General features: G+C 44.7%; 1 protein-coding gene and 1 pseudogene across 23 annotated transcripts in view; one reads left to right on the top strand and one right to left on the bottom strand.

Moving 5' to 3' along the window:
• Positions 1–2,852: 2,852 nt before the first annotated feature.
• CELF2 (CUGBP Elav-like family member 2) overlaps positions 2,853–24,936 on the bottom strand; it is an 866,615-nt gene continuing 844,531 nt past the window's right edge. For 9 of the 23 annotated variants that reach the window (XM_073018718.1, XM_008002231.3, XM_008002238.3 and 6 more), the window contains 4 exons: positions 17,903–18,100; positions 13,373–13,516; positions 10,235–10,406; positions 2,853–8,879 (listed from right to left, as the gene is read on the bottom strand). In XM_073018718.1, coding sequence (XP_072874819.1) covers positions 10,279–10,406; positions 13,373–13,516; positions 17,903–18,100 — 470 coding nt within the window. In that variant the 3' untranslated portion in view covers positions 2,853–8,879; positions 10,235–10,278. Of the gene's footprint in view, positions 10,407–13,372; positions 13,517–17,902; positions 18,101–24,936 lie in introns of all 23 variants that reach the window. The other 14 variants (XM_008002236.3, XM_008002239.3, XM_008002240.3 and 11 more) reach the window with 6 other exon arrangements.
• LOC140712443 (uncharacterized) lies at positions 18,797–24,779 on the top strand (annotated as a pseudogene).

Raw genomic sequence — 24,936 nt, 5'->3', positions numbered from 1 at the left:
GCATGTTTGAACCCTGACTAGATGGCAGGTACTGTGCAAGGCACGGGGGATCCAGTGATGGATGAGACACAGTCACTTCCTTCAGAGAGCTCATGGTCTAGCTGAGGAGACAGACACATGTGACATGGAAACAGCACACCATATATAGTGAATGTTCTGCTGCATCGCAAAGAATGCGGGAAGCTAGAAAGGGGTGGAGAGAGAGGGAAGGGGAGAATGACTCTGGAGACCTAACAGTTTGCCACAGGGCTTAGGTAATGGCGAGTCTCTCTTAAGAGTCACCCTCTGCTAAAGCAATTACTTTTCATTTTTGTGCTTTTAGTAGCAAAATAATTTTTCTAAACTTCTGCATGGATCACCAAAGAACGAAAACAAAAGCATAGTGCCTGTGGTGAATTGGGAGCAGAGTGAGGATGGGGGATGGGGGTTGGGTGCTCTCTGCCTGGCCACATCTGTGTGCCAGCCCTCGTTTCAGAAGTCCGGCTTCTGCTCTCCCTGAGGTGGTCATACACCCATTCAGGTTGCTGTTGAGCACCACTTTGCCTTGGAAGGGCCTGGAACCTACAGGCTTGTTATAGACAAATCTACAGGTGACCTTGTCATTCCTGCCTTGGACCCAAACTGGACAGCTAGGCTTTTCTTTTGGGGAAGTGATGCCTAAATATAATACAGGTAGGAAGGGGTGGATTCGAGTGCAGAATCATTTCCTTTTCCTAGCGTGGGATGAGTTGGTGACTTCCTGGAGCTGTGTGGTGTGTGAGCCTGTAAGGGGAGGTGCCACTAGAGTGGACAGTGTCTCTGAAGGGGAAAGGCCTGTTCTGGGACTTGTCGGTGCAGAGAGCTCTGCTGGAAGAACTGTACTTTCTGGTCAGACGTTGCCTATAGTTCCCCAGGGAACCCAGGGAGCTCTGTGGGGCTCTCTGCAGGTGGCTAAGCGGACACCTGCTGGGAGAAGGTGAGAGGCCAGGCCAGTAGAGGTGAGTTCAGCTGCCCTGTCTGTAGGTGTGGCTGTTCCAATTCACCTGTGGCCCGGCCTCGTGCTCACAGCGCCATGGACCCTGAGCACATCATTTTCCATGTATTGGCTTAGTTGATCCTCATGACAACCCCATGTGTTAGGTATTATTTTTACCCTCCTTGTGCTAATGAGGAAATTCAGGCACAGAGGTTCCCTGGGTAATTAGTGGTAGAGCTGGCATTCACATTGAGGCAGTCTGGCCTCCCAGAGAATGCACCTGAGAACTTTCTATACAGGGCACAGCAGCTTCATGAGAGAGGGATCCTCCAGTGTCTCACAACTGGGGATTCTTATGTGCGGCTTCTGCTCTAAGTGACCAGTTGGAGAACACTGTGTGTGTGTAGTTTGTATTAAACACCCTCCTGATGCAGGCACGTGGAAGCTGGTGCTAGGGTGCTTTGCTGACCAGTAGAGACAGGTTACAAGACATGGAGTGTTCCTCAGAAAGCAGCTCCTGCCCGGCAGATGACTTCCAGCTGCCTCGACGTGTCACTCTGTGCTGGTCTCCCAGCGGGCAGCCCCTGCTGAGGGAGACATGGGGGACTCTGGAGTCAGGGCTGCACACCAACAGGGGAATGTGTTGGTCTTATTCCTCCTTCCCTGACTAACTCAGTGCCCTCCTGCCCATGATGCCCTCGGCTGTGTGCCCTTTACAGAAGGGGTGTGTTCTAGCTGGGTGCCTGACTGGCAAGGGAGGACTGTGAAGGGCTCCTCACAGGCAGGCAGCACCCGCGCCCAGGTCTCACGGACCGTGGGTCTCCCAATGTTAAGCGCTTCCCAGGTGGCTGCGCAGCACCAGCAGGTGCCCCGTCTCCAGGCGCTTGGCGTTGGCTGCCTTTTCCTGCTTCTTGGCTCTTTCTCTGCTCCCTCACTTTCATTAGAAGCTTCTTTTTTTGTGAGAAATTTATGAATAGGAGGAGGTTTGTGGTGGGAGAAGGCAGAGAATGGAAGAATTATTCTGGATTATCTATGGGTTTTCATTAGCTGCTCTTTCTGTGCCTCATTACCAGGGATGAATAAGATTTTGCTTCATAAAGGATCAGGATGCTTGTGCCATTTTGCAAGTAGAAGTTCAGGAGTTTTTCTCAGAATCAAACATTAAGCTAGAAAAACAAATCCAACATAAAACCCTGAATCAAAAAAGGAATCCAACAGAAAATGCCATTCTGTTCAAACTTATGGCCTGCAGGAAAAATTTCAAAAATATTCCTTCAAAGGGCCAAGCAGCAGGCCTCCCGTTTAAGCGCTGCAACTGTTATAGGATGTCTCTCTCTCACATAGCGCTTTGAAACATTACCCTTCTCATCCTGCATGATCAAATGCCTTCTCTTGCTGCCTCTCATTCTGCGGTCCTGAATAGGGCGGCTATTGTTCTCCAGCAGGGCATGCTTTCACTGCCACATCATTCTGGCAAAGTATTGACACAAACCAGCATTATTCCTGGATCTGCCTTTCTCTTTGGTCCCCTTTCTTCTGGGCCTAAAGAGATCACATCCAGGAAGGCAGTCGGGTTTTGTAGGTTGGGGCGGACTCTGGGTGCCTCCTAGTGGGCTTTTTGGCCATGAAGGGACTGCTCTGTTCTGCCCCCCACGGTGCGTGGGTAGAGACTCGCCGTGGTCATGAGGCAGGGGGTGGACTTCCAGAGGTCTCTTGGCTCAAATGCACTCCGGAGAACTTTTGTTTCCAAAGTCAATTTATTGAATATTAAGTCATAAAGCCAGTGATATAATTTTAATGAAAAATATCCTGTATCACTCAAGACTTAAAAGAACAAAAATACCCCTTAGAAACACTGCTTTGAAAAATAATCACATTAACTTTACACACAACAGAGTCCTTTCTTAAGCTTTATTTAAGAAATCGAGTACTATATAGTTCAATATATATAAGACACATCCAGTATTGTGTTCCTGATAGCAAGTGCATAGATTTTGTTAAGATATCATTTTCACTCAATAGAAACGTTTCATGGTCACATGAAGATAATATTCCCAGTGATTTGCCCAAGCATGAGAGAACAGAACACAGCAAAAATAGTGAACTACAACAGAGATGAAAAACAACAACAGCAAATTAGCAGAACAGTCGATTCCTGATAAGTGAATAAGCTGATTGTTTGGTCACAATGTTTTATTCACTTATCAGGAACGATTCACAGTACATTTATGTTCACTGTGTGTCCTAGCCTGCCAGCTAAGAGTCCGAGCCCATCGGGTGCGTGCAACTGCTGTGGGCTGGGCAGCGTGTGTGGCTTCCATCAGCAAGGCGGATGTTGATGGTGCTGCAGGATCCCAAGGTGGTCCTTGCATGGCGCACGGCTTCACCTTGCTTACACTGCAGCGGGGTCATACCGACTCAAAACTATGGGTATGAATTTAAGCAGGGACCAACTTGATAGTCATAAGTGCTTAAAGGAACTAGCATTTTCATCCCCTTCTTTGGAGAATTATTTGTTGCTTTAGAAAAGCAACAAAAACTGGCTTTGTCTTTCTCTTCCTTTGCTTAGCATGAGTATTTTGTCTCGTGCCAAAATGGTGGATCTATGTACTTATAGATTTGAAAAATAAACACTTGCACCTTGGAAATAATTTAATCACCCCCCATACCTCCCAACATCCCCTCCCGCCTCCCTAACAAAAAGAATTCACACCCTTAGCCATCCTTTCCCACTACATAGGCAGTGTGTTTTCAGAGGAGACTGCCGAAGGCTATGAGGAGACTGAAAGCAGAAGTGGTGGCAGGAAGTGAGCTCCATCCGTGCAGGCTGGAGCTGGTGGCATCACCATCACTGAGGCGGCCAGCCCCCGGGAGGGAGCCTCCCTTCCTCCACCTCGCCAGGCCCCTCTGTTGTTGAGCAGACTAGAAAATACAATCTCGGGCCAGAGGGGCTGCTGCAACGAGAGGGTGAAGAGCCTGAGCACCTACTGGGAGAGATTTCACTGGCACCCAGAGGAAGGCTGCCAGGTGCTGGGTGGCCTGAGTCAGAGCTTGTGCGTCTGAAAATACTGGAAGGAGAGATAAGACAGAGGGAGCAAACATCGACGGAATCTTGTAAGAGCACTTTAAGAGCAATCAGATTCCTGAGCAGAGGCAGAACAGGGCCTGCGGCTTCAGTCTTTGAGGGCAGAGAAGGAACAGTTTTTGATAACTGGCCTTGGGGTGACAGTGGGGACGAGACTTAGGTTCATCCAGGAGGGAGTGTGTGGATGCGTATGGCATTATTAGCTTTTGTTTGGAAAAGGACAGTAAACTATGAAGATGACTTGAGTGTGAGAAACTTTACCTCCCCCTGCCTCCACCGGACTGAGTACAGCTTCCATTTGAGCCCTTGGAAATACTTCTTTTCTCTTCCGTTAGTGTTAATAATTAAAGCTGCTCCTGGATTCTATTAGCTTGTAGAAATAAATAATTTAAATGACTTCTATACATATCTTTTGACTGATGGCAACAAATAGACTTAAGTTTAACCCTTTTCACCGGCTAAGTTTATTTTTCTTCCCTGGAGAACTCACCTCTTTTAGAAAGGTGGTTAGTGTCTAAGAAGAGTAGGACTGTAATGATGTGGGTTTGGCCTCGTGGGTGTAGAGAGGAAACCCCAGCAGCAGTTTGGAATGTATGTTAAGAACTGTGTGGATAGACTCATGAGGGCGGGGAGAGAAGGGGAAATTAACCTGTGTGGTCAAAAGACCGTAAAACACCTTGGCAAATCCAACCCCGAAGGCAGTTACTGAGGTGAACTGTAGGAAAAAAGTGTATAAATCTTGGAAGCAGGAGTTCACGTGGGCGGTTGTACATAAATCAAAGGTGGCTGGTGTGCAGTTTCCTCTTTACCAAATCAGATATTCACTTAAGTGGAATCGACTGTATCTTTTTACACAACATAGAGAAAAAAACAGATACGTGAAACAGTGAGGTGTGCAGATGTATCACCAACATATAATGACTACCAACAATACAACACGCAGAGAGAGAAACAAGTATTAGGAAAATGGTTTAATATTGGAGACAGAAGCAAAAAACTGCATCACACAATAACATACATTACAAAAATAAGTTTGACTGTTTCAACTACACGGTTATGTTCACAATGAGGACAGAAGAATCAGAAAAAACTTTGATCTAAACAGCAAAAAAGCAAACCCTAAAGTTTTAACTAATACATTTATCCACTTAAAGTGACTGAGTACTTCTAAATCTAATTACCTTATTGTGTAACTGCACAATACAGAATAAAAAGTGAAACTTACCGCTGTTATTTTAAGACAAAATTCTAATGCTAGGTATAAGCAAAGGGAAAAAAGAAATCAAGCCAAAGTTTTTAATTCTCAAAAGAAAAGCAACTTTCTTTCTATCAACCCGAAATCAAACTTGAAATCAGTCATTGTCAGGGGCCCACCAGAGCAAGCCACAAAAATTTCCATTTTTTTTTTTAATCTCCAGTATAAAAAGTTCCACTGGTACAAAATGCATAAGTACAATCAGTTGTAGAAATAGGAAAGCCTGCGTATGTTTTTTTTGGCTCAAATTCCATCAAACAACAAAATCCAAATGCATCAATAAAACAAACAATACTCAAATGGTCTTACAGTTTCCACTAGGTTGCATTAACTTTGGCTTTTCTCAGACAATATTTAAAAACTATTTTGTAATTCTAAACAAAATGATTATTAATCTACAAACATCAATTCTCACAGCACAAAAAAACATACATTTTTTGTATGACATTATTCAAAAAGGTAATGAAACTACAGGTTTTTTTAAAATTTTATTTTTTTTTAATTAGCACTTAAGATAATAAAAACAAACAGTAAAATGATTCCAGAGTAGCACAAGCCAACTATAACCCCTATGGTGAAAGAAAGATGAACTCGTTACGCCTTTGAGGACTGCCATTGTATCACAATTCTCTAATTTAGATTAAAAATGACTATTCTCTACACTTGATTAAAAAAAGCGGTTTCCCTGTGTGTGTTTTCTTCTGGCACAGGCCCTTTGCACCCTTGCAGCTTTTTCCTTTTGATAGTAAAAGATAAAGTGGGGATAGAAGGACAGTTTGTCTCTGTGAAAGGTTTATTTTTTGGAGAAGGGCAAAAAAGGACTTTCCCACTTATGTCCTCTCTCTTGGTGACTTGTGAAGAAGGAACACTCGACTCAGAGGGCCCGTCCTGAGCCTCCTGTCCCCTGCCCTCAGTGTTTCCTCTGGGGGAGATGCATGCAGGTGGGTTGAGAGGGAAATGGGGAGGGGAGTCTGCTTCAGGAAAGAAATCAGAATTGTTTTTCATTGAGATTTAGGTAATTGATAAAGAGTTTCAGGATGAAATGGTCTTAGAAATTCAAGTGGCGGGCTCTTGTGTTTCCATGTATGTGTCGAGACACACCGTGTTCTCGGAGAGAGACAGGTGCAATAACGGTTGTTATTAAGCTGATTGCTGCAGGAAGTACAAAATAGCCCTCAGAGGATGAAGGAAGGCCCCAGCAGTAGTAAACACATGTGAGGATAATACAAATCATGTCACTGTAAGTGCATGTGCTATAAGAAGGAAACGTTTGTGTTGCTTTTTGTTTTTTGCATCAGTAGAGGCTAGTCCTTTCCATCCCAGGGCTATCCCATCCACACACACTGATCCTAACAGGGTGCTGAGCGGGGAAGGGGAGCTGAGGCCAAGAAGCTTCCAGGGCATGCCGAAGAGGAAGGCTGGAGCTTGTGTTGGGGCTGTAGGCGTGACATTAGGATTTGTCAAGACAGCAAGGTACCTGTTCATAGAAAGTCATATGGCACTTTAAAAAGTGGCAGCAGGAACTGGTGCTAGGTATTGGAACTGGTGCTAGGTATTTGGTCAGTACACTGTGATAAAGAACTGAGCTTTACTTAGATGGTCAGTCCCCTTTAAATGTGTTCAATTAAAAAAAACCAAAAAAGCTGGGAAAGGGCTATGGGCTTCTAACTCCAGACACCTGGTATATTCAGAGGTACCTACTGGGGTTGGAGATGCCCCAGCCTAATGGCTGATTAGAAATATTATTTAGGAGTATTTAAGAAACAGAAACAAAACCCCTCAAAAGACTATCCTGCCACAAAGTCGTTTTACTGCAAGGTATATGAAAATATTCTAGACTAGGACATAGCACTAAAAAGCATACAGGATTGTTAGGTGCTGAATCTATCTCCGTTTTCCCTCAGGGTTTATCCAATTACTCGTTAAAACTGAAGAAGGAATTCTAGTAGCACATTAGGAATTCTGTTCCCAAAAATGAGAAATAATCAAAAGTAGTGTAGGATTTTTTCCCTTTAGATTGGCCTCGTGGAATTGTTTTCTTTTGGATCTTAACCAAAGAACAAAGTAGTCAAACCGAAACAACTTAGAGGATAGATGCAGGGGAAAAAAATCCAAATTGGAAACACCCCAAAACAAACTCAAATCATGACGGTATAAAAAGTTATCAACATTCCAGATAGCTCTGGGTAGAAAGGGTTAAAAGTTCAAAACTTTCTCACCTTAGAGGTTTCCATAGATTATGAAGAAAATACATGGTGAGGTTGCCTTCACAGCACTGATGTGCGGAGTGGTTAAAAAAGTGGGACATGGGCACTTATACAATGTCTTACAAAAAACATCAGAGAGAAATAACAAACAATAACAATTTCAGGCAACAAGACCACAGGATAGCAAGTTAACAAACTTTTTAACCTTTTTTTGTTTTTTGTTTTTTTAAATATTAGGGATTTATACAAAACACATAATAAAATACCCATGTTATCAAATTACTTCTCACAAGAAACACACTGAAGCTCTAGGAAGGAAGTACCTTTGGAATTTGGCACTATATATTTTCACTTTTTTTCTTTAAAAGAAAAAAACAGATCACATTTTGCTGAACACAAACACATCTAAATAGTCCACAATTAAAAAAAATGACATCAATGCTTCACAAGCCAACACAAAACTTATTCTGGAATAGGTTTTTTTTTTTTCCCTCACATGAAATTTTTTTTAAGCAAACAACTTTTTTTTTTTGAAATTCTTTTTTTTTTTGTATTAAGTAAACCAATTCTAAACTTGTCTTATCAACAAAGAACATTAAGACTCATGATGAAACCACAACTTAATTCACAGAAGCACCAACATAACACAGTTTACAGTAACCTTTCTCCTGTACATTGAAACAGTATAAAATATAGGTAATTTCATGTGCATTAAACCATGGATTGTCTAACTGTGAGTTCAGCAAAAGGTGACACAAATAGGTAGCATTTGCCCCAAAACAGGGTAAATATTTTTCTTATACTAATCTACAAAAAGTGGTTCTATATATATATCTTAATGAGAAAGTGAGCCACCTAAAATGGCCTTATCAAAAAACTTTACACTGCCTGAAAAATGTAAAAACTATTACAGACCTCTAGAGACTTAAAATCAGACAGTTTTTTTCTCAAACTGTTTTTGGAAGTAGTCTGTTAGAAACCAACATTCTGTGTCCCTGGACACATATTGCTATTGTTACCAGTGACCGGGAAGAATGCCAATCCCTGTATAATACTTTCAAGTCTGTTTTAGGAAAAGAAAAAAAAAGAAAGAAACGTTTTTGCCACAGGTTTTTTTTCTATAATGAATTTGTCTAATAATAAATTTCAGTCTTGCATGAATGCAGCAATGTTTTTCACATTGACTTCCCAGAATTCATAGCTAGATGAGGTCACATGCAAATTTCAAAGGTCAAACTAGATCAAAGGTCAGTAGGAGAACCAAATATGATGTGAGGTCAGAAAGACATCAGAAACAATGACGGGACGATGAAACTTTTTTTTGAGACGCCACAGGGACATGCTAGGCAAACGATGAACTAACGGGCATGAAGATGTCTAGGGAAAAAACAAGGAAGAGTAAAAAGTTACACAGAATCTATGCAGCAGCAACAAAATCACTTTTAAGGGTGCAGGAGAAAAACTAATGCAAATCTTAGGTCATTAGGGAGTCTCCGAGCCATTCACATAATTTGCATTTCTTACACTCTTTATCCACAGCACAATGAAACCCCAAGAGAATCCATCTGGAGAGAGTGAAAGGGGATGGATTCCGGGTGTTTTGGGGTGAGGGACAGGGGGAGAGGGTCCAGTTTCAACAAATGTGACATACGGGGAAAGTCAGACGACTGAACTGTAAACTAGATAATGGAAGTTACAAACAAAATCATCAGACAGATACAAACAACGAGAGGATAAAGCATGAACTTTAGGTCTAGGGTTCAACGGTGAAAAAAAGCCCATTCCTAGAACAATTCCTCTAGAGACTACTTCAGAAGGTTCTAGCTAGACAGAGAACTGCTCTTTAGGTACCCAATAAGTTAACAATAGGCAATAAATAACTTCCATTATTTCTGAGGCAGTAAAAATTTTGTATAAAAATAGAAATGCTTTTTTACAAATAAAATTTACAGGCCTGTGGCTTTCTTTTTTATTTATGTATTTATGTATTTATTTATTATTATTAAATTTATCTTTCAAGAAACATCAAGTATTTTCACTCATTTTTATTTTTAAACCCTGTAGCTTTAAGAAACAGATCTCTAAATCTTTTTGTACATTAATCCTTTCTAAAAACTAAAATAAAACAATAACAAAATAGACAACCAGTGTAATCATTTGACCAATAAATGTCATGTTTCTTTGAACCCTAAAATAAAATCCTACTTAGTAAAACAAGCCGATGTAGTGGAAAGACGTGTGGTTGGAGTAAGTGCTTCTCCTGGCTTCTCCCTCTCCTAGGCCACCACGTTAACCTCTAAGCGCCGGGCCCTCCCTCCGGGGGCGGGCGCCGGGCAAGGAGGGGTGAATTCTCCAGGCAGTGCTCTCGGGGCACCAGTGGTTTCAGAGTTAGAATTGCACATTAGCGTTTGTTTGCCTTTTAAATTCTCAAGATGCCATTTATTTGTGTATATGCTTCTCTTTAAAAAAGCAAAAATGAAAAAAATTAAAAAAAAAAAAGGTAAAAGGAGATTCAAATTGCAAAACAAAGGAGAATACAGTGGCACAACTGGAGGAGGAATTTACTCAATAGAAACAAGGTAGCCCAAGTTTTAATTATGGCAAACTGGGTAGGGGAAGTGGGTGGGGACATGGAGGCCTTATTGTAAAAATAACCGTCTCTCTTGGTAAAAGTTGGCAATGTGGTCCTCCTCTGCCTTCCCTGTTGATACAGGCTGGCTCGTGGGACTTACCCTAAGAAAGCTAAAATGAGAGCAGGGAGCCTCTGGGGTTAGGATCAGTAAGGTTTGCTGTCGTTTTTGGAACGCTTCAGCTGCACCTTCAAGCGTTTCATGCCGATCTGAAAGCCATTCATAGCCTGGATAGCAGCTTGTGCAGAGACTGGATTGTCGTAGCTAACAAAACCTGGAAAAGACCGAGACAGGGAGTCAGGCTGGAGAGGCCGCCCAGCAGAAACCAGAAAAGGGGGCCGGGGCTCTGGGGAGGGCTGAAGAGCCAGCATGAGGCGCCAGCCCCATGGGCCCAGCACAGCTCCGCCGAACTGATGGTGAGTCCACCGTGAGTGGCTGATGGAACGTGCCCACTGAGCAGCTGTGGAGCAGCTGGCTGGACTGGAACTGTGGCATCATGGAGCACACACCCCTCCCCAGAACACTGAAACCTCAGTTGTTTGGCTGAATTCAGTTCCACTTATTGAACTCGCTCAAATCATTGTGTTTCAACTCCTTTAGTCTCTCTCCAAAAGAACCCCAGGTCCATATATGCTACTCATACAAGCAGTGGTGTAAATATTTAAGGGCTCTGGGGGCCCCTAGGGCTCACGTGTCCCAGCCAGGTGAGGCCAACAGGCAGGCTCGGGAAGGGAAGGGCTGGAGAACAGCAGATACTGCCAAGCCCCGGCCTCTCACCCCAGCTCTCCATTGTCCGTCACACACAGCCTACACCTGTTTGGCTGGAGGATGGGTCAATTAGCGAATAAACCCTAGAATAACTCATACTTGATTTTTACCCACTTGGAGTTATTACCAAGGAGACTAGGGAAGTGCTGGGCCTTTCTCCTTATCTCACTTTGCATTTCCAAAGCTCCAGTAAATTCAGCAGAAAGGAAATTGCTCCCTGGCATCTCCCAGAGTCTCGGGGATACCCAGTCAACGGCTTAGAGCTTAATCATCTGAAGAGAATTCCCCATTTCTTACTCTGTAGCAACAACCGCCACCAAAAACAGCAGGGAGGGCAAGCTTTTGAAAAAGAACTGCAAAGACCCAGTGACAAGAGGATCTCGGTCCCAGAGTCTGTTCCAGCACCGGGGGAGGCGGCAGCAGAGGTACGGCAAGGCTGTAAAGGGTGCTGATGCAAGTGGTGACAGGAAGCTATTGTCCTGATTTACATTTAGGTCTAATCGTCAGCTGTTCAGAAGGTTCTATGCTGAGCACCTCTATCCATCTGCTATTAAAGAGAAAATTCCTTTACAAACTAGAGGAGGAAGAAGAGGACATGACTTTTCTGCACAGTTCTCAGCTGATAAAAATGGGCATGTGGCATAACACTGAGCAGCTTTTCAGAGGCAGGCTGGATTGCAAAGTGGCTGTTTAAATTTTTATTAAGTCTCATTCCCAGTAAATGTGATCTGGGATCCAAGAGTTTTGCTCTGACTTTCCTTTCCCTCTGGGTCTTTACCAAAGAACAGCAAGATAGTTACAGAATGGAAGTGGACAAAGGTGAGATGGATAACAAACCCTGCCCAAGAACGAGGAAGGAACAGGGCACCACCTTATGACTGGCAGCCCTAAGAAATGCACTGGCTCACCGAGCAACCTGGGTGCTCTAGCATTTCACAAAAATGGAAACCAGTCCATCATGCTCAAGAATCATCTGCTGACACTAACAGCTATGGTTTACGTCAGTATGAGCACATGGTTAAGGAGGTTGTAGGCTGATAAACAATCTGTTTTCAAGGAAGTAAATATTTTCTCAAATCAAATCATGAAGCAGAATTCCCTTCCAAATAAACCTAGAATATTGTTTAGCTGTGAAAAACACAAAAGTCTGTCTCAAAGCCTTGTAAACCGTGTAGGGAAGCCTCCCTAAAGTAGGCTCCTGCTCAAACACACCCCCCTATAATGATCTGATTTGCATATCCCTCTCTACTGAACTGTCACAGAGGGTTTATACAGTTGCCACAGCAGCAGCCTAATGGGTTCCGGCTGACAGCCTTGCCGCTGGGGTAGCGTGGTGACTGTAAGTGGCTGACATGCGGAGTCCTTTAACGGTGCCTTCAGACCTTCCTGGGTGATAGCACAAATTAGACCTTATGATAATAGAGTTTTAGAAGCCAAAACATTCTCTTTGAACTGGTTCCTCATTGCCAGCCAGTGTTAAGTTTGAGAACCACCCTCCCTTTGCTATTTTCCTTTATAGCACACAATTGTGTGTGTTTCCTCCAGCCCTCACCTAACTAACTGGGTTTTATGCTGTTACTATTTCCCATCAGCATGAATTATTAAATTGTAGGAGTGATTAAAGTGAATATTCTAACTCAAACTGGGCCCTGAGCTTGCCAAGTAATATATACTCTGAACATCCTGGCCTGTAAACTGCTTTGGGGGCCAATAGGGTTTGAAAAATGAAGGAAGGAATATATTTAATGAATGCTGTTGTCCTGGTGTAAAACATCCGTCCACTCTGCGAGCATCCCTTACTCCCTAAGGGAGTGAAAAACACCACAGGAGGCAGAGTCCAGACTGCTTGAGGAAAGGGGCATGGCAGCTCAGGCTCTGATAACAGCTGCACACCTCTGGACTTCACATTCATTCCCACAGCCCCCGCCCCAGCCCCTGGACTCCACATCCATTCCCACTCCCTGACTGTGGCCCTTCAGATCCCGTCATGCAGCGCGCGACATAACCGTGAGACCTGTCCACCGCTTATCCCGGGCACGTGGAGCTGCGATCACGCAGCAGCCTGAACACATGGGTGTGTTGGTGCTGATGAATGGCTGGCTGGCTGTGAAAATGTCTTTGGGTGCGTGTTACATCAAGGCCAATAAGCCCCCAATATGGTGTTGCCCACCACCGTGGTGTCTGAATTGCACTAAACCCAGAGGGGTAAGGAATTAGTGGGAAAGATTAGCTAAATGTGGTTTGATTCCTTAATAGTATAGTATAGAAGATTACCTAATGTATGGACATCGACTTTAATTTCCCAGAGCCTGCCTTTCTTTGCCCAAATCTGCTTACAAGGATCCAGAAAATCAGAGCCCACCACTACGTGGGGAACGTCCTATCCTGACTGAAATTGTCTCACATTTTCCTTCCCATGACTCTTCACTTGGGAACCTACTGCAATATTCTAGCTTAGTTTCTTTTGCATACCAAAGCACTTGCTCAGATTGGTCTGTTTGTCAATGAAGACTTTAGCAGAGATAACATTTCCAAAAGGCATGAACATCTGCAGAATGTCCTGGTCTCCAAATTCCTGTGGAAGGTGGTAAATAAAGAGGTTTGCCCCCTCTGGACCTAAGGAGGAAAAAAAAAGGCAGAGTAAGGTATCCCTTGAGTCTTAGTTTCCAAAGTCCCTTCTTAGGAATACTTTAACAACAGGTAGGCTAAGCATTTAGCTTTCTTTCCTACAAAGAACAAACAAACAGATGGATAAATGTCAAGTGCTGGAGTGCCTTTCAGGAAAGCAATCATCCTTCAGATTTTCCTGATTTCCAGAGATGCTGGCTACGAATGGCTTCCTTTTCACTGACAGCCTTCTGTGAGTCACAGGTACTACTGCCCCTTGGCATGCATTTCAGTCACCTCTTCATGGGGATGAAGGTGACAGTGGGCAGAATGGGGGCAGGTAATCTTGGCATGGGTTTTTCCTGGGTGGCCAGATTTTCTCAGGTACAGACAGACTCTGAGAAGAAAAAGAGTGGTGCTCTGTGCATTCTAAGCAAATTGTAACAATTTAGAATGGATGTAGCAGTAATGCTGCTCAGATTTCTCTGTCATTTGCCTAGTTATCCAGCCAGTTTTGATTTGCCAAATCTCTTAACACACAGTCTAATAATCATCTTTATTAGAAATGACTGGCAATGAGTCAAGACAAGGAAAGAAAGTAGCCTGAGTCTCACGACTTTGAATGACTCCCCTGGGCGTTAGCCTTGGAGATGAGTGCAGTTGATGCAGAAGCTAGGCAAAGACCGAGGAAGCCAAGCTCTGCCCGTCCACCTGTCCTTTCCCAGTAAACACAGGCAGCAAGGGCAGCATGGAGATCTTGGCCCCGCTGGCTGGAGAGGTGCGTGCTCCTAAGCTCCCCTCGCTTTTCCTCTCCTGACTCTCCCCCACCCATATGAGCACCATTTGAAAGTTAAAAGCAGCACAAAATGGGATAAATATGAGCTGAGGGACATGAGGGCTGACTATTTCTTGGGCATTCCAGGCATGGAGTCTTCCAAGGAGGAGCGCTCACAGGACTGGTGGGGCGACTTCTGCAGTGGGTCGGGAATCCTCAACTGGCCTTCGCAGGAGAGGAAGGGGCCTGCCTGCCCAACTAGGCAACCCCAGGGGATAGCTGCACTGGGGTACCTAAATGTGGGAAGGGTGTCTGTGTGTGGCATGAAGAAAACTAAAATGGGGATAAAAAGAATTTTGTAAAAATGTCAGACCGAGCTGCTTCCCCTGCCTCCATAAGATACATCACAAGAAAGTATCCTAATGATTGGGACTTTTCACAAAGAAAACTTCTTGAGGCAAACTATGGAAGCCACAGAAATGAAGTATTCCTTTCTCATTTTGACTACTCTAACTTTCCATACTGCTTCCATTTCCTTGGACATATCCATATTCTAGAGCATGGGAAGGAGTCTTATTTTAAAGGGACACGATTGTAGGGGGGCCTTAGGTCCCCAGATGTTTTCTGGTTTTAAGAGAATCAAAATTTAACATGAAAAGATGCAAAACCCAAATACTGGAAAGGGATGTTCTGAGTGCTGCTGTGTGTGCACATCCTTGGTGATATGTTTGCTGGTCAGATTTGGTGCTACCAGCTTTCACGTTCCTACTGCACAAAAGATCCAAATGCATGAATGAGGGTTATTGGGCCCCAGTTGGAACTGTGAAGTACGTCTCACCTCCTGAAGCCGGGGAGAAAATAGAGTTTCAGTGCACATGACAGATGACTGCGTATGCCTGAGTAATCCTGGCTTTCTAGAACGTTGCTCATGCTGAATGTGTCTGTGCCCAACAAAGAGACCAGTAAACACACACAAGTAGGTTTTGTCCTTTTGCTCCTGATCTTCCCGAGAAAAAATGTCAGCAGCATCTCTTGAAATAGATCCCCCAATTTTTCCATCACCAAGAAACAGTTTGGTTTTGTATATGCCCTGAGTTTTTAATCTTAAAATGGGGAAAAAAAATTTCATATGGAAAACCTCCCTTGTATGCAACTAAGGTGGCTGAGATGAAGAGGAAAACACAAAACACCTTTTTTAAAAATGGGATTCTACCTGTGTGTCATTGCTCTTCCTTTAGAAGTGGGAAACACCTGTTCACAAGTCACCCCTTCATCAGATTTCTCCTGGTGCACGTTACTGTCACTTGTTAGATTCTCTGTTACACTCACTACTGGTCCTGGTTGTTGGGGTGTTCATGTTTTATCTTTCTCACAGGGCACCTGGTCTGGCATAAAGCACTGGGGACATTTGTAGGAACAAAGCTGTACGAGTACATCAGCGTCCCCATTCCTCACGGGACTCGCCTCCTGCAGGTAATGGACAGAGGCGGGCCGTCAGAGGCTCACTTCCTGTCTGGGGAAAACACACCAGGTCTCGCAACCTTGGACAGAACTGTGGAGTAGAAAATCTGGAATTCATCACTGTTATTATTTTTTTGCTCTGCCTGACATCATTTGCTTTTAAATTTATGTTTTACTTAAAGTAATATGAAGATGGTTTAAATTTCTTGAGCACGTATTAACTGGGAGAGAAGGGGATCAGAAGAGAGGTATGAGAAGGTGGGAGATGATTCCAAAGAAACACTGAACAAATCAAAAACCCAAAAGCATGCTACTGAAAACGCACACTCTTAAATCAGAGGTGGACAGTGGTTATTTTGGGCAATTTTATCTTAATCTCAGAAGGGGAATTACTGCGCTAAGCAGTAACCCCTAAAACTCAAGGCGAGAAAGTTGAGGGCAGTGAGCTCAGGTGAAACCTCGGAAACATGTTGTTTCAGGGCCCAGACTTTATCCCTAAACCGCTCTATAGTTTACTGGAAGGTCCTGCTCTGTAATGGAGAGGTGACCACCATGTGGGGAACTGGCCTTCTGGCCTCTGTGTGAGGATATCATCGTCCTACAGGGTCCTGCTCTCTGCCTTCATTTGTCACCATGGTACTCAGACCACAGACAAAGGAACACACACAGGCCTTTCCTGGGGAAGACAAGTGATGTTTATGATGTAGGGCTCTCTCACAAGCCTGGGGAACCACAGCTGTCTGAACACCTGTGCATGTTTCAAAAGCCTGTAATAAGAGTCACAGCTAAGAGTAAAGAGAAAGTTGACATAATGAAAAGTAACTTGGACTTTCATATATTTTTCATTTTAAAAGTGATCTCCATGTTATTCATACAAATAAAAAATCTTTTCAAAAAAAAAAAAAGACCTAAGTATCTTTTAAGCTGTGTTCTCTTAAAACCCACTTCAGACAAAGCAGTTTGGAACTATGGGGTGAGGGTAAAAGAGAAGGGAAAGAAACTTAAAAAAATCTCCCTTAGTGCTTCTCTCTTCTGGCTTTTTATTCCATATCTAACCAAGTCAGAAAAAAAAATCATTTAGCAGATTTTGCTCTAAAGGAGCTTCAATTAAGGAAGAAGGAATCAAAAGGAAGAATGACCAATGATCCTATTTGGTCTTACTCATGAACCATTTCATAATTAGCTTTAATTTATTCTTAGCATTAACTTCCTGGAGTTTATTTTGCTTTACTGGCAGAGAAGCAAGGCAATCAATCACTTACTTGCTTTCCCTGAAGACCCCCAATTAAAGACCAAGGCAATCCTAACCATGGACTTTATCATTCACCTGAAAACCATCACCTACTGAGAGGCAGCCACACACTCACAGGATGCGTGGACTCGAAAACCCTGGCAAACACAGGACAGAGAGTGTTTCACCCACAGAAGCCAGTGGCCATCCATCCCCTTCCACCAACAAGTAGTTTCTGTGTCAGGGGAAAAGGTGATGGTCTGTGCTGACTTGGGAAAGGGAAGTCCCTGGGAATTTTTTATAGGCAGCAAATATTAAGTAGTTGATGGGAAATTAATAGTTTATAGAACTTAATTATGGGAGGGGGGTGAGCAGTGAGAGGATATTTGGGGATTGCAAAAAAGGTAGTCAACTTTCCTGGACTTAGATCTGCAGAAATGCCATAACCCTTCAGAAGATGTAGCTGGGGGAAAAAAATAAAATCATTTATCTACAAAGCCAGACTGGTATATAAATATACAATGGACAAGAACTTCATCTAAAGAGGTGGATGAAAAATTAAATTAGAAGGTAACTATAAGACCAAGTGAGAAAGACTGAAATAAATACGATTTTGCTGTTGTGTGAGAGAGAGGGGTTCTGTGTTCCCCGACTGGAGTGCAGTGACTAGCCACAGGCATGACCATGGCTCACTGCAGCCTCAGCTCCTGGGCCCAAGCGATCCTCCCATCTCAACCTCCCAAGTAGCTGGGACTACAGGTGTATGCCACCATGCCCAGCTTTCAGGTTTTTTTGTTAAACACGAATAACACATACAACAGCTGCTTTCTGTTATGACATGGGTTCAGTTTGATACCTTCTAACCGTGCTCTAGAGGCCAGTGCTGCCAGTTGGGCTGGGCCCTGCCTGGGGCCAAGGCGGCACCTACCTTCCTTCTGGCTGCCCGCAGCGCTCTGCTGCTGCAGCAGGCTCTGGCTGTACAGAGTGGGCAGCGCGGCGGCTGCGTACTGCTGAATTCCTGAGTAGGCCTGGGTGAGGGCGTCCATGGTGCCAGCCGTGCCATTCGTCAAGCCTGTGGCGCCAAGTCCTCCATTCAGAGCCGCCATACCTGAGAGCATTTGAGCAACTTTACAAAAAACCCAACAATAGAGAAGAGAAACAGCACTTATTCATTAGTGCTTTCCAAAGGAAGTTAGAGAACCATTTGACACAATACAACAGCAAGTACATGCAGCTAGCACACAGTGACACCGACAGGAAACTAAAAATGAAACCATGAAGAAATACATCATGACAATGGGGGAAAATGACCTAAGCCATGAGAACCCTCACTCCCTAGGCCAGTGATCCAAATGCACTGTGGCACGAGTGAGACGAGACAGCTCAATGCCATGCAGCGTGCTACTGGCAAGTACCGTTGTTATCTTTTGGAAGTAAAAGCCTTTTGCTTCTGGGAGCTTAGGAGCATGTTAAAAAAAAACCTGAGTAGCAGAGGCCTGTAAAATATGTACACTGAAATCCATTTATTGGGCTTTTTAAGGAACTATGGGGTGGCTTGCAGGGCTGAGGAGGAAAGGATGAAATAAAACTTTTTTCCTTTAGGCCGTGTGATGAGATGGTGGAGAGGACAAGTTCTGTACTCTCGGAACCAGTGGACCTGCAGTTCCAGGAGTTACAGTGTGGGAAAACGGGCTTTCTAAACAGCAGAATGACGATGCCAGGGACTATGACCTTAGGAATAAGTAGCCTGGCTGATGAAGAATTGAGGCACAGAAGAAATGTGGACCTTTCCCACAGTCGCAGAGAGCTGAAGCTACTCATTCAGTATCAAAGTGGTTCAGTTTTCAGCAGCAAATAGTTATTCTGTGCGTGCACCCACGCCCAAGTGGCAACGGGGGTTTCGGCCACTGAAGGAGCTCCAGGTCGTTTCTCAGTCAGCCGGAGACAGAGGCGTGTCTACAGGCTGGACCTTGGCTATCACCTGATGGGAACGGGATGGTGGCCAGTAGACCCGATTTCTCCCCTTGTATCCTGGCTGCTCTTTGGCTCTACTGGGGTTGCTGACTGTCACATTTTCCCTGAATACTGAGTCAAAGCCAGCAACACTTTATAGAGTGCTAACTTTCATATCAACTCAGGAAATGGAAGAGGGGACATCACAATTGCCTCTGGGTCCCTTTATGATGACAATTCTTTAAGAAAAGATTTGTTTCTGAGAAGAACGTACTGAAAACATTCATGAAAATCTCAGTGAAAGCAGGGCTACAGATTGGATATACGAAAACAGCAAGAATGGCTAACTGACAAAATAGGTAAGAAGTCTAATGAGAATGGAGGACAGCTAAGGTAAGGCTGCCTGGAAACACCAGGGAGTCCGGCAGCAGACTGACCTCCCCGCGCCCAGCATGCTCCTGCCCTCACGGAGCAGGTGGGGAATGTTCTCTTTACTCCACTTGTGCTTCTATTTGGCCAACTTCGCCTCTTCAATTAAAAGGACGTGTAAGATATGAATTAGGCCATGGCTTAACAGTGGAGGACTGTCATTGTGCCTCACCTCGGGTATCCTGTGCTTCTCAGAACAGACACCGAGCAGGGGTGGCGAGGTGAGTGTGAATGGCGTGAGAATGGAGTAGCAGCCTCCCGAGTGCAGGCTCAGCTCAGAGGTGTTGCCAGCTGAGGCCCTGCTGTGTCTACTTTTGTTTCTTTTTATGAAGGGGTCTATCTATTAAGAAAATCATTGAGATTTTCATTAATGTTTTCATTGGGTCATGCAAGTAAAAGCTGTCCAAAGAGCTTGGATGCAGACTGTCCTAATTACTCTAAATGATCCCTCGGACACCAGCAAATCACAGCCACCTCCCTGCCACTGTGCTTCCCCTCTGTCCCTGTTACTGTGGCCACCAGAGGGCTGGAGAGTCATTTCTCTCTTCCTCCAGTGGTCTTATTTCATCCTCATCTCCCACTATTTATTTGTGTGATGCAAAGGAACTTCTGTGTTTTTGAGGTAGGTGAGAGCGGTATGTACAATAACTCGGGAAGGGCCGGACACCGCTGATAAATTCTGTTGGTCTCACTTTGGCCAGGCTGTTAACAGGTGCTGTGGATTATAGATGATCGAGCTCTGGGCACAGTCCTTTAGAAACGCAGATGCCTGTGTGGAGGAAATTCTGGCAGGAGAAGAGTGGCAACTCGCCGCTCTGCTTGGATCTCAAGGCATGAGGTTCTGGGAGTGACTTGCAGGCTTCGAAGCCACGCGGGGCCTTGCTGCCAGACGCGCCTTGCTGCCAGACGCGGACGGGCTGAAGACAGCAGCTCCTCTCTGATGGACACCTCCAGGTTCCCATGGAGGGGTGGGGAGCATTGCACTGCCATGATGCCTTGTCTGCTGAGGGTGGGAGTTTTTAGGCCCTGTCATGTGAGACCCACAGGGGCTCCTTCCTGCGATTTGCAGCCTCCATGACTTGGCTTCTCCAGAGCACCAGATACACACGAGGCATTTTATGGCAGTGGTCACTGGGACCCAACTCCCTTCTCTGTACACAGCTGTTTTTTAATTTCCAGGTCAGAAAAATTATCCAACTCTCTCTTTTGCCAAAAATGTTTTTCTCTTACAACACAGAAGCAGAATGCAGCTCCTGCTCTTGAAATACTGGATGGATGTTTCAGAGGGTATTGTGGGGCTTGGAGCTCCAGCCAGTGACGTTCCAGCCACACCCTTCTTTCCTGGCTCCACAAAGGCTGGCTGTGTCTCTGGACTACACCTCAAAGCGAATCTGCTTTCCGGAAGGGTCGTTTTTACTTCTGCCGGTGCTGTGCATGTAGGAGACAGCTGTGGCCGGCCCTATTTTCCTGGGGAAGGTGGGGGGCGGCAGAGGCGGCACCATGAGCAAGGGATGCAGATGCTCAAGGGGGACGAGTCAGGGGACACGGGGAGGGTTTGGCCTCTTCAGCCAGGGGCTCGCCTCCTCCATGTTATAAACATCCATGTGAATAAACAAGTTCTAATAAGTACCAGCACACTGAGACTATTTTAAACTACAACTATCATGGAAAATCTGGGAGGGTGGTTCCTAGGTCCAGGGTGGAAAAGTAGCTGAAAACATGGTAGGATTTGAAGAACAATCAGAGGCAGCATTCCACCTCTGAGAACAGTTCCTGTGAGTCACCTGATGTTATTCTACGTTAATTCTATCAAAGACAGTGTTTGTCAACCCGGCTGTGGGTACTTGATTTCCTCTAAAAGCTCTGGATAACAGAAGCAGAGCTGTGAAGAAAGTTACGTTGAATAAAATGCTTCCACTTAAAAGAATAGGGCTTTTCCTTGAAATGGCCCAATGGATCAGCCGTTTCCTCTCATTTTTTATTATCATCTCCATTCCCACGCATGCTATTTAGACGAGGAAGGCTGGAAGCAAGTGACAGGTGTGGCAGTGCTCAGCAGGGAGGCCTCCGCACCTGGCCTGTCGGGAGGGCCGGCATGCAGCCTGACAACTGAGTGCCTTCTGCCTCATTCCTCTCCAGAGGTCCTCAGTCTACGGTAGAGACCCAGGAGCTGGGAGATGCTGAATTTGTTAACATGGCACAGAAGGACTAACCCATAAACATGAGCATGAATGTTGTTTGTTGGGGGGACTAAGGAGATGACACTGAAAAGGAGAATCACAAGCCAAGTGCCAGAGCAGACCACACTGACTGCAAGCTGCCCTGCTAGGCTTTATCCCAAATCAAAGAAAAACGGAGAAGGTCTTAATATTCTCACAGATTTGTAACCACTTCACTGGGGTAAGTTTTCCTCTGTATAGATGACGGATTATCCTTCTAAGCTGCAAGCTGATAAATGAGAAGCTAAATATAAAATCTCTAGAACTAGGGTAGATGAAGATGTCTCTATGTACACTGGGTGTCACTTATATACCTGCCTGTGTTATTAAGGGCACACACATTGTGTGTGGCTGTGGAAACTATAAATATTAGGAATACAGATTAAAACAGTAATTTCACAATGCAAGTAGTGCCAAGCCACAAAAATATGCCCGGAGCATCTTCTCATGGAAAATATTTTCATAGACGCTTTTCACCAGGCATCTGCAGCTGGTTTTCTTAAAACAATCATAATTTTAAGCACTATATGGTAAGCCATTTAGAAGCCATTCGAATTATGCAATAAAATAAGGAAAAATAAAGATGCCACTTGACATACACTGAAACACATAAAATCAGATACAGACTCTTGGGTGGAAAAAGTATGTTCTTCACCTTAGTTCAGATGTTATATAAAACATGCTCAGGGAACCCTGAAAAAATCCAGAGGTGAACACTCTGATGGTGAATCACATGTGTTCCTTCTTCTGATCTTGATGATTCTTACATTTTTAGGGTATTGTACTGTTTTTTAGCCCTTTGATTCATTAATGTATAAGGGAATAAAAAGGACATCCAACTCAAAACAGTATAATTTAGCTACTTGTCTACTAACCAAAAACTTCATTTTTTGGGAGAGGTGTTGGGCTCTCGAGCAGGAAAGAGGGTAAAACGTAGGCTCTGGTGAGTCATCTACCTGCTTTCTGGCTGGCTGCTGCGCCAGTGGGAAAGAGTTGGCTCTATTCAGAAAACCTGAATACTCTCCATGTGGAAACAGATAACGGCTGCTGCAGTGGGGTGGGATTAACAGCGGTGCTACGGAAGCTGCCGTCAACTATTTGAGAAGCTGACTCTGTCCAGGTAGCCACTGCTTGACGACTTTCTTTAGGAATTATCCAGTGGAACCGGTAGCATAATCATCTCTGTTGAGAAGGAATGGTCTGAGAGAGGATACTCTGTCTTGGAAGGTTTTCTGTTGATATTTTGAGACAAGCAGCAAATATGAGCTCTAGGTCAGTGCTGGAGATTGTAAAACAGCTCTGCATTAGTAACACTTTCCAGGCACAAGGAATGTATTTTCATTTGTGCCTGGTTTTGGTTTAATTAAATATTTTCTTGGTTCATACTCTCTAGTAGGGGTTATATGAAATGACATTCTTTCTTCATTTTCTATGAACTGTACAGACTGATATTAACCCAATAGCAAAGAATTTTAAAAAGCAAAACAATTTAAACTTGTCCTTGCCAGAAGCAAAATGTGTATCACACAAGACCCCACACAAGAACTACTCATGGTTTCTCTGCCATTCAACACAGCCCCTCTGCAGTCCCTGACGAGAACGATGGCAAAATCTCAGCAATGCAGAGCAGAGCAGAGCAGCGTGGACAGGGCGGGACACGGACGAGAGGACACACACACCAGTCATGAGCACGTGCTGAGGAGGACAACCATTCCCACTGGCCTGTTACTCTGCAGACCAAGGACAGGCAGGCGGTCAAATCAAAGTCCTTGTTTTAGGGGAACTAGGTCCTGGGGCAAGAGAAGCAGCATGAGGGGACGTGTGCGAGCACACGCGTCCTCGACCTAGGTGAAGGACAAGGTCAGAGCGAGGAGCTGTACGGGGAACGGGGGTCAAGGCAGTCAGGCTCCTACTTGGCTGCTGGAAACGTCAAAGCTGGAGGCGGTTCTAACTGGAATAAAACACTGCGGCCGCCGCGCGGCTACCAGTTCACGGGCTCCACGCTCATCACGAGCCATCCCATTTGGGAGGTATGGTCAGCTAAAGCTCGGTCCACGCTTTTGGTTCTCCTAGAGCTTCGCATACAAGGAGGTACTAAAATCTGAAAAATGTCCTAATTCTAAAAATGATCTATTTTATCAGGATTATAAAAGTTAATTTTTATTTGGATAAATTTTAGGTTCATTTTCTACCAAGTCCAGTGCAAGGTATTCTGAGCTTTTACAGTATGAAATTACTGGGATTATTTTGCTTTAAAAAATTATACTGTCTGGTCACCCTTTCAAAACAGTCCACTTATTGAACCATGGCTTAAAATAGGGCAACAACTGTCAAGGATTCCTTTATTAAAAATGAGAACGGGCAGGTGCCGGGGTGCCCGGGCTGCATGGTAGCTAACTGGGCTCCAGTATCAGCAGCTCTGTTGGCTGTCGTGGATCTGCTGGGCTTGGCTACTCTCAGGCAACCAGGGAGTCCGAAACGGAGGGACAGGGAAATTACGTGTCCCCTCTGTGGGCTGAGGATCAGTTTCCCCAGTGCAGGAACCCATACCGAGCAGGAGTCTAAAACATGACTTATCCTCTGGCCGGCACACCATTCCCCCATCAACCGAGAATGACAGGAACGGGTGGGCTGCGGAGGACAGAACCAGGAATTCTCTGGTGAGTCCATCCGTATGTTTTGGAACCAAGTACAGTTTTCTAAGTGATTTGCTTCCAGCCTATTTCAACCTGCCACAGCTAAACAGTGTCCCTCTGGATGGTCCCTGATGTAGAGTGACCCATACCTGTGGGTGCTTAATAAAGATTCTGGTCATGTCAGTTCCGGCAGTGACTCCTCTCCCCGTTTCATTTGCTTCTTTCCAAGGCCTCATTTTCTCCCGTATGTAATTGTCATGAATCTTTGGACTTTGGAGCTGGAGGCTACCTTTAAGAATCATCTGATCCAGAACTTTCCATTCTCAAATGGAGACTCCCGAGCCCAGAGAGGGAGCAGAGTCTGCTGACTTCCCCCAGCTGCCTGGCAGCAGAGCTGGGTTCAGGCTTCCAGCCTTCCAGTCCATTAACTTTTCCCACTGTAACACCCTGCCTCGCAGGACAGAACCGACCGAAACCAAAGCAAACCAAACCAAACTGCTGGAAACCTGAAAATAGCTGCCAGCCACAGGAGCCCATGGATGAGCACACGCGCGGTGCTACACACTGAAGAGAATCTGGGGGTGGAGAGTGGTCGGGGGTTTTCTGAGAAAAAATGCATGTAGGCAGTTTTTGCCTATCAAAGCATGTGCTCCTCCATCCCAAGTTTTAGTTCTCCCCGTGGCATATCCTTTTTCGGGTCATTTCTGGCTGACCACTTTCTGTGG

This window comes from Chlorocebus sabaeus, chromosome 9 (genome assembly GCF_047675955.1).
Source record: "Chlorocebus sabaeus isolate Y175 chromosome 9, mChlSab1.0.hap1, whole genome shotgun sequence".
NCBI classification, from domain to species: Eukaryota; Metazoa; Chordata; class Mammalia; order Primates; family Cercopithecidae; genus Chlorocebus; species Chlorocebus sabaeus.
Note: the sequence above shows the minus strand (reverse complement) of the source record. Positions and strands in the feature narration are given on the sequence as shown.